General features: G+C 36.3%; 1 protein-coding gene across 1 annotated transcript; it reads left to right on the plus strand.

The window, feature by feature from the left end:
• Positions 1-3039: 3039 nt before the first annotated feature.
• Positions 3040-5909, plus strand: NPVF (neuropeptide VF precursor; the record flags this gene model as incomplete). The annotated part of the gene is made up of 3 exons (XM_081343257.1): positions 3040-3168; positions 4726-5084; positions 5649-5909. 3 exons carry the CDS (start codon positions 3040-3042, stop codon positions 5734-5736), a joined length of 576 nt encoding a protein of 191 aa, XP_081199383.1. The 3' UTR covers positions 5737-5909.
• Positions 5910-10445: the final 4536 nt, after the last annotated feature.

A 10445-nucleotide genomic window follows, 5' to 3' on the forward strand; every position in this document is an offset into this window, starting at 1 on the left:
TGGCTGGGAAATTTTGAACTTGAGGTCTTGGCTCCTAACGTATCAGACTTATCTGTAGTTGAAAAGAAAAAAGTGTGGATTATGATATGGCAATAGCAGGACATAGTCAAATAGAAGACAAAGAATTGGAGAAGATTACAAAATATCAAAATCTGAAAATCAAATTTGAAAGATTATGGCATAAATTGGTGGCCCCAGTGGTTATCAGTAATAGCAAAATATCTTGGACAGCACTTAGAAAATCTGCATATTGACAAAATTTCCATTTATCAATTGCAAAAGGCCACATTGTTTGGGTAATACAACATCCTAATTTTTTGGGAAGAGCTCTTGGTAAATGAAGGCAAAGACCATCTAAAGACATGGCAGTTGTGATTTCATATTATTGTGTACATAATAATAATAACCCTCAACTACAAATTCTGATAGTAGGGGATTTGCATGAACCCTGATAATGTGAATATAATTACTAAGCTTCTCTAGCAAAAGTCTCCTTTCAGGTTGATACTATGCTCTATGAGGTTGACATTCACTGGAAGGAAAACAAACAGATTACACACTACATGAATTGTTAACACAGACTTGCGAATCTAGTTTTTATTATCAGTAAAAACTAGATTTGCTAAACTCACTAGAAATTCTGGGAGTTGTAGATCTGGAAAAACCCAAGGCCATTTTATATATAACATTTTTAAACTATCACAGAGTTCAGCTAGAATGCCGTATAATTCACAGAATGTTTTTTAAAAAATCACTGGGCAATTTCTCAACTAAAAACATGTATGCATTTTTAAATCATGCTATTTCAAAATGAGCCATAAAATAGGTTATTATATGCTGGGCAAAATGAATATGCCATGAATTATTCATCTGTATGGAAATCTTTTGATACTTATCAGTGACATGAGTCATAGAATGCATTTTTTTTGAATGATGTGTTGTTAATAATAAATAAGGATTTATCATTATATTTATTATAGGAAATGCAACAGAAAGTATTAAAACTTCTGCTTCTACCGGTACCAAATGATTTACAGTCCACCAGCTGATTCACTTAGGAGATGAAGGTGCTCTTTTCATTACTCCTGATCCTATTTCCATACCATCCAATATCAAAGCAGCTGTCTGCAAAAATCCAAGACTACTGCAACTTGTCTGATGCCTGTGTGAACCTGATCATTCCAATTGAATTTGCATTGGACCTTGTACTGTGACAGGGTTGACATTAAACAAAGTTTTCTACCACTATAGCAACATTTTACATATATTGTACTTTGAATAAAATAGTGTTTTATATATAGCCTCTAATAAAGCTGAAACTAGAAGTGGCAGTCAAAATAGTAAAATTTCAAGTTCTGCTTGAAATTATGTTCTTTTACTAGCTGAAACTAAAAGAAGACATAGAAGAGTTCATTAGTAAATTAACTCAAAATAAATTAACAACAAAGATCAGAATAGTTAATTAAGGATATTCCCAGCAATAATTTATTTATTCATTTAATGTATAGCATATCATACATGGATCATCAATATATATTAACATTTCATCTAGATTAGTAGAACACAATAAAATGTAAACATTAAAAAGATCTATGTTCAAGTACCAAAGTCTAAGCCATCTAACCATTGAAGCCCAATTTTGTTTATATTAAAAAAAATCTGATACTGGACCAGTATATGCCCTCAGCTTACAGCTGGTCACAATGTGATCTAAAGTTTGACATGGGATCCCTCAGTTACACTGAGGGGAGGATACTACACCCCATTTATACAGAGAATTCTGGCAGAAGCCATGAGGTGCGAATCCTATTCAGGATGGTCCATTGCTAATGTGGTAGTGCAAAGCCTGGGGGCCTTTTTTGAGGTCACTTATATGTTTTCCAATGACTGGGCATTCAGCAACCCATTTGGCTTTCCAATGGGAATTGATATTAAAGTTGTTGGGCAGATGTTATGTAAATGTCAATAGCAGATTTCCTGGATTTGAATCTTCATGCTGATAAATGAAGAAGGTCAGCATGCACTGGTAGGAGTGAGTTGTTCATAATTTTTCTATATTTTCTCACTAGTGTATCCAGCAATAACATGTTGCTATGGAGGCTTGACTTTGAGAAAGAATTCTTTTGTCATCTTCAGATTTTGGATTTGGTTATGCTGTTAAGAATACTATACACAGTCAAATAAACATATCAATCATTCTTGAATCAGATGAAAACTGATTGCTCACTTGATCAGCAAGTTGAAACTCACATATTTTAGGCAAGCGATGTCAATGAAGGATGGACACTAAGATAAATATTATGTTCTCTTCTATTACTATATTCTCATCTGTTGAAATTATATTGCTAAGCACATTGATTTGTGCTTCTTAGATTGTAAGCCGCCCTCAGTCTTTGGAGAAGGGCGGGATATAAATGGGATTAAAGAAAAGAAAGGATTAAAGAAAGAAAGAAATTTGACAGGGCTCTGGAAAGTAAAGGTTCTGTAAGAGATTATGAGTACTGCTTAAATGATGATGAAGAGATTTCAGAAATGTCAGAAGAACTATGACGGTAAGCATTTGTCCCTATGGTCACCTGGAACTATTCCTTGGCAGTTAATTTCTATAATTACATATTTATGCTGAAAATACATTGACATTTTGGGCAGTGTTACACTTCAGAATTTAGTTATGACCTAGACACTGACATTTTGTTTCTAGGTACTAATGACTAAGCCTGATACAAACAATATAATAAGAGACTTTTGTTTAAAATGTAATTAAACCTAATTGGTCAATATTAGTAACCCTAATTAACAGGCAAGAAAATTTTTGGAAAGTCATCTGCATTTTTAAATAAGCTCTTTTGTTTACAGAAGTTATCAAAACAAATTCTCTGCATTATTGCCATATATAATTAACACTTTCTTTTGATATTAAAATTAAGGTATGTGATATTGACGTCATGATAAAGGATTCTGTTGTTGTCTCTTGGTATAAAGATGCTACTTCTTATGTGTTGAGATGTTTATCTCTTATGTAAGTTCAATTTAAGAGAAATGAACAGAGCGATCATAGTTACTTTAGCTACATGTCTGCTTTTAGCATCAAAAACCATTTGCCACAATGAATCATTAATGACCAGTTTGCGGAGTAAAGAAGAAAACAGTGAGAAAAACTCTTTTGAGGTAAGATCTTAACTAGCATTATTTTTCCCATGAAGGTTGAATTATCATTATTATGATTAATGTATGAAATCTGTTCCTAATTTGCTGGAAGTTTTCTTTCTCATGAAATGGGGACTTTGGTTTTCCTCCTGTTTTAGCCTTGTTATTCCTCTGCAATGCCACAGGCTGCTGGTTTTGGTTCTCTTGATCCACTCTGCAGCCCCTCTAACTGCTTTTGAAATTCCTCTAGTTCATGAAAAGCAACAAAATTCACCTCAGTGAAACATTGTTGGCCATGGAAGCAATAAGATTGGAGGGTTTGGGGGCTGAAGAGAAGAGGGTTTCAAAAAACAATTTGAGAGGCATCAAATCACTTTCAGCCTTCTCTCACAATGCTGGCCAAAGTGCTGTGGTATTTCAGGATTGTTCACAATGTGAGCGGCAGGTACCTAGCTTGGACAACCTTTAGCATAAGCCAAACGCCATTGTCCAAAAGAGAAGATTCCTCCCGGCTGTTGGTACAAGGCTCATTGAAGAAGTCTCCTCAGCTTGTCTCATAGCATGAGATCTGTGGAAGTAGCCAAGAGGGCATCCAGATCACAGCAAAGTGAAACAATGTGCTTGTTTCTCCCTCAGAAGCAAAGCTCTACATTGCTTCATGGAATAGGGGATCCAAAGTTGCTTGGATCAACCCTAAAATGTATAGGCTTTAGGAGGAGATCCTTTATGATGTAACAGAAATATTGTGTCAAGGACACTCCATCTATTAAGAAAAGACTGACCAAAGAAATTAAAGGACTTTACATATATCCTGTGGCAAATTCATTTGAGAGTGAAGGACTAGAATTTTACTGCCATCCATGTTGATTTTAGTCAAATATATATTTTTTGTAAATAATAACAATAAAAAAATAAAATGAACTTTTCATTACATGCCATTTTTGGCAAGCAGGAATCATTTCTAAATAGATCTGGTTTTTGTTTCTCCCACAGGTTTTCTACCTCTATTAGATCTATTTGTTATATTTATCCCCTTGCCTGCCCAAAGTAATAGTAATAATAACTCTTGGTGCTCCCTTCTATTGTCTGCTTTTCTGTTCTATGCACATTACTGTAGGAATGTTTTGTTGTTTAGAAAAGCAATGATTACGGTAAACTGCATTTCATTTTACATATTGATTGGGAAAATACAACTTGGATAGGTTCACTTTAAACTCTACAAAGTTATCTTCCTTATCCTTTCTCCCAAAATTTAGAGGAATTCTTTTTCTTGTGCAACTAATTGTACAAGATTTCACCCAAGGTCTAATCAAAATCACATGAAAGTCACCCTTTCACATTGCAACAGTACAGCATTAACTACAGTGTAGAGAAACTATTTTACTTGCTTTTGCATTAGATTTTATCAAACAGCACAAATCCTTTCTTCTTCCACATATCTCCTGAAAGCATTGGTGCCAAAGATCATTTGCAACTCTTCAGGGAGTTAGGTGCGCCTTCCCATGCCACTTGTGTTAGTCTGGTTTCTTTGCTATATTTTTAATAACATTAAATCATGTTATTTTTTTCCCCTTCCAGTCTAGTGAAGACCTTATAGAAGAAAAACAGAGAAGTGTCAATCTTGAAGAATTGAAAGACTGGGAACCGAAGAACATAGTTAAGATGAGTGGAACTGCTGGGAAGGTAGTGCCAAGTTCAATGGTTAATTTGCCACTGAGATTTGGCCGGAACTTCCTGGAAAGAAGAAATATCAAACCTGCAGCCAATCTGCCCCTCAGGTTTGGAAGGGCTTTTAGATATTTCTCAGACAGTTATGAAAATGCTCCTTCAGTTCAAAGTTTCTTGCATTCGCTAGCCAACCTACCAGAGAAATTTGGGAGATCCATTCTTTTCAGTTTGATTCAAGGCACCCAGGATTGTGACCAAATCAAAAATAGGTGAATAGTTAAAGCATGCTTGATGAAATTGTCACCTCAGTCAGTAGCTGCAGGTTTTAAATGTTATTCAAATGCCCAACAGCAAGAATGACTTTACAATTATTGGCACAACAGATATACTTCTAAATTCGTCAGCTAAATGTAAAGCTAGCTTTAGCTATCATATAATCATTCCCTCATATTTAATCAATTTTTCCCTCCTGTCATATTAAAAAATACAAATAAGTGGCTAAATTTAGAGGGGCTCTGAAAGCTACTGAGGAAGAGGAAATTAGCAAAGGGTAGGAAATGCATCAGTAATTTAAATATTAATTGAGCTTAAATGTTCAAGCTGTTGGACAAAAACTTCTGAGGTATTTTTAGATTGTGTTTAGAACACTGAAAAGCCCAAGTGATTTATATAGCGAATTAAACAGTGAAGACTAGTTAATGACTAAAATAACATTAATAGTCACTTTCTTTCTTTCTTTCTTTCTTTCTTTCTTTCTTTCTTTCTTTCTTTCTTTCTTTCTTTCTTTCTTTCTTTCTCTCTCTCCTTCCTTCCTTCTTTTTTCTTTCTTTCAGACTTGGCCATTTGAGCAAACTTTTGAAAAAGAATTCTGGAAATGAAGAGACAAGCCATCAGAATATGCAGGATCGGTTTTCTTTCTGAAATGCTAAGGTGGTAGAAAGAAAAATGGAAAAAGAAAAGTGTCTGCTGTCAAATTATGATTCAATCCAGAGCATTTATCCTTAGCTAAACATATATAAGTTATAATGATAACTTCAGTAATAGTTTATTCCCATAGCTATGCTGTCAATACTAATTATTCTGTACTTGATATAACCAGTATCCAGTCACTTGAAAAATATTGTCTGTATAAGCAAAATAAATATGAATAACTACTTGGTGATTATCTCATATATAGAGTCCAAAAGTAGGGGTGTGGGCAAGGGGGGAGGGATCAGAAAAAGTCAATATGGCATTTGTAACTGGTGGATTGAAACTCTTCTCTTTCCTTTGGGAGGTAACACAAAGAGGGTGGGGCTTCAATCACACAATCACAGCCAGAATCCTGACCGTCCCACACATGTTTACAGGTGGCTCTTTCTGTTTGCCTCCCAAATAAATATGACTGGCCCTTTATTCCACTTGTTGAAATGATACGATGCTTTGCATAGGGAGACGAGTGGTGTTTTTTTTCCTTTTCATCATAATAGTGTAATTGTCTAATATGTGTAAAAAATGTGATAATCCAAATGGAATGGACAAAGAAGATTTGGCAATTTATTATGTGAGCACATATATTGAGCTGGGAAAAGGCAGAATTAGGTAGGAACTAAATAATAATCATGATATTCAAGAGTTTCTGTTTTGCTTCTTAATCCAAAATAGTGTTTGTGAACTGAAATGTAAAAAATGTACACTGAAATTAGACTGAGCCAACTCCTTGCTAGGGATAGTTAGGAGAGTCAAAACAATAGCGGCAAATATCCGCAACTTGAGTGTAGGATGAAGGTGAAAGTTCGTTCTCTAAGCTTGTGGAGAGTCAAAACGTTTGCAAAATATCTCATGGCATTTTTCTATGTAAAATTCAGGGTTCAGCACAGGGTAAGGGGAATAGCTAATACCGGTAGCTCTTGACTTTCAACCACTCAAAGATACAATGGCACTGAAAAAAATGACTTATGACCAGTTTTCACTCTTATTGCAGCATCCCCATGGTCATGTGATCAAAATTTGGGTGCTTGAAACTGGCATGTATTTTTCCAGTTGCCCCGTCCAGAGGCCATAGCTGGATCTAAAAGCAAAATCAATGGGGGAATCCAAATTCACTTAACAATCTTATGATTCACTTAACAGCTGTAGTGATTCACTTAACAACTGTGGCAAAAAGGTTGTAAAATGGGCTCAACTCACTTAACAACTGTTTTGCTTAGCAATGGAAATTGTGGTCATAGCTTGAGGACTACATATATTTTTAAATCAGCCACAGCCCAAATGAAAATCATGCAAACACATAGATATGCTAATTGCTCAATACAACTCAGAAAGAAAAAGGTTTTTTTTTTCATTTGAGCCATAAGTACTGAAGGGAAGAAGAAGAAGCTATATCTGTCTTTCCCACAAATTGCAGTCCCTCTCTCTGGTAAGAATTGCTATTAATTTTTTTAATTATTTTTGAAGAGCAGGAGATGATGCAACTGTTATTTTGAGTCTTTCCAGCACATCTTCTGACTAACAAATATTTAATAAACTAATGCTTCTGGGATTTTTTGCCACTATAGTCCTCCTAATATATTTCGAATAAGTAAACTCAGAAACACTACCTGAGGTTGACAAAGCAGGAAGTTTAGTACGAAATACTCTACAGGATGAGATGAGATCACGCAAATAACTTGTTTTGAACAGCAGATACAATACACAACTGGAGCAGACACATTAAATATTACCAGAAACAGCCTGTTCATATCAACCTCAATGCAAAAAATTTTCAATGCAAAAATAATGAAAATATTATGATTAGCACAATTCTGCCACTTGTTCTCCCCTTGGGAGAACTGAAAATTTAGGGAACGTTTTGTGCAGGCCAAGACTTTGCTGCAGCATATTTGCCTTCTCACGTCCAGTTTTGCTTATGTTGTACAGACAGTGCAGTTTTCAAGATTCAGTTGTTAAGCAGCAACAGCAACTAACCCACAAGCTGCAAGTGACTGGTAGAACTTGGCAAGCTTTTGTTCGCCCAGAAGCATCTGGAGAAGCAAAGAGGGGACAAGGGGAACATATGAAATTATGGAAAATGCTTCACCCCCAAGAAGGAGAAGGAAAAAAAGAAGGCTTAAAGAATAGATTCAGCTGGATCTCTGCTGTTAAAAGTTTTCTCTGGCCAGATGAAAGGAAGCAGATCCTTCCTCATTCAAGCAAGGAATGAGAAGTACTTCCAAAGGTGCTTCTGCCCAGGCATGGGAGAAGATAATATTTTGTGTCCTTTTCAGGGTCTAATGCTAAAATTCTGAAATGAAAGATAGAATAGATAAGCACCTCAGGCACAGGGTTGTTAAGGACCGCAATCCAGCTTTCCAATGCAGTACTTTCATATTTGGCCTTCATATGTCCAGATTTCCAGTCTCTGCTAAAGATTGAATGTTTCTCATTGCAATCATGCTTATTTTAACCCTGCCTTGACAAACCATTATAGTAATATAATAGTAATAGTAATTATAATAGTATAATAGAGAGCCAATTTGGTCTAGTGGTTAAGATATCAGGCTAGGAAACAGGAGATTGTGAGTTTCAGCCCACCTTAGCCATGAAAGCCAACTAGGTGACTTTGGGCCAATTACTCCTTCTCAGCTCAATTCACTCACAGGGTTGTTGTGTGGAAAATTAGAGAAAGAAAGTTTATCAGATATGGTCGCTGCCTTGAGTTATTGTAAAAAAAAATGAAGGATACAAACAAGTAAACAAATAACTAGCATGGTTCCAATATAGCATTAATTCATAAACCATCATTTTCAATCTACAATAGCTGGGTTCAGCCTTCAGAACCGAACCAAACCAAACAATCAACATTGTGGTTTAATGCATAATGGGCTATGCCATATTGTCCCCTCCGTATATAGAAATGATTCATCATCCATAAATAACATTCAGATAGCTCTTTTCGCTATGGTGACATGGTATATTTTAATTTAAAGCATGGACAGCCTTGGTGGAGCAGTGGGCTAATGCCTCCTTAAGTAACACCAGCTGCCTGCAATTAGTGCAGGTTCGCATCCCACCAGGCTCAAGGTTGACTCAGCCTTCCATCTTTCCGAGGTAGGTAAAATGAGGACAGAGATTGTTGGGGGCAATTAAGCTGACTTTGTAATAATGGCGCTTGGGGTGTGTGTGAAAGCCCTAATAAGCAGGCATATACATAGAATGAAGGCTACTGCTAAGCTTGTAAGCCGCCCTGAGTCTTCGGAGAAGGGCGGGATATAAATGGAATTAAAATAATAAATAATAAATAATAATGTGTGTGGGTTCAGAGCAGCAATCCAACTCTCAACCTTCTGGATAAGCACAGGTACTTTCTTCTAATGCTATGATGTCACTGAGAAAGCAGGGCCAAAGGCATTGGCCCTTTTCTCTTTTGGAGGCTACACTAGGAAAAGAGCAGTTCTGAGAACCCATTCTACCCTTAGGACCTATTTACCCCAGATTTCCCATCAAATAGTCTGAAACTGTGCCTCTGAAATGTGACTGTTTTAATTCTGAATTTTAATGGTAAAATCTGGGAATGTTAGAATCACATGCAGCCTATATGCTGCAGAATTCTCAATGCTCACTTGATTGGTGAAAATTGTTTCTCATAGTCTCCTATCAGAAATTAAGCAAACAGACAAGTTTAGCTGAGCTATAAACAGTCAACATATTGCCATCATTTTATGGCCTCAAAGACTTTATAACTATAGCTAAGTCACACTTTCAGCTTGTCAACATGAAAAAGTAGATGTATTAACAAAAGAAGTGTGTTTCTTTATTCCTTTTCTAATATTGAATAATTTCAAAGTTATGAGTGAATTTGAAAAACTAAAGTTGGATCTTTTCAGAATTATCCTGTGGCCACTAGAGTGCAGAAGCTGTCCACTGAAGCTTAAAATTGATATTTAAAATGCTAGATAAAGCAGATTATTTTCTCTTGTGTAGGAATGGAATCAAAATCTAGTTTTACCAAAAGATAACCACCCTTCTAATTTATTATTTCCAACAAGATTATAGTTTGTCTGCAGAAGGTTTCTCTGTCTCTTAATCAGCTTAACTTTCAATCCTGCCTAAGTAAATCAGTCACTGATATTTTTGCCCTACAGTATCAGAAATATGTTTCACTCTTCAGACTCATTTGATTAAAAAACATTGTGAAAATTCAGTCATTTCTTTTTACTCTAGGATAGAAACAAGAGTGAGGATAGTCTCCTCTATTTCACAAGGAGCTGATGACCAAGTCATTGTGATGTCAGATAAAAACTTGGGGGTCTAGCTAAGAAAGTAATTCAGTATCCTGTGCAACACTTAAATGGAAAGGTAGGTAGATTTGAGGCTGCAAGAGAACAGTAAATGATAAACCGAATCATACCTCCCAATGTAGCTATTGTGTAGTGGGTCCGACGCAAGGAAGAGACGCCAGCCGGTGTGTGAGTTCAGCTCTTTATTGAAGGGGGTAGTGAACTGGGGAATGAGGGCTACCTGGCCTCCTTATATACCTGGCCAGGTAAGCTAACAGCCAATGGGGTTGGCCCTAGGTTTCCCGCCGAAACTGGGTTTCCTGCCGAAACCGTCCAGGCCAACGCCCCCTGGTGGCTGTTGCTATGCAGGTGCCTGCATACATAACAGTAGCC

Source organism: Vipera berus (genome assembly GCF_964194415.1).
Source record: "Vipera berus genome assembly, chromosome: Z".
NCBI classification, from domain to species: Eukaryota; Metazoa; Chordata; class Lepidosauria; order Squamata; family Viperidae; genus Vipera; species Vipera berus.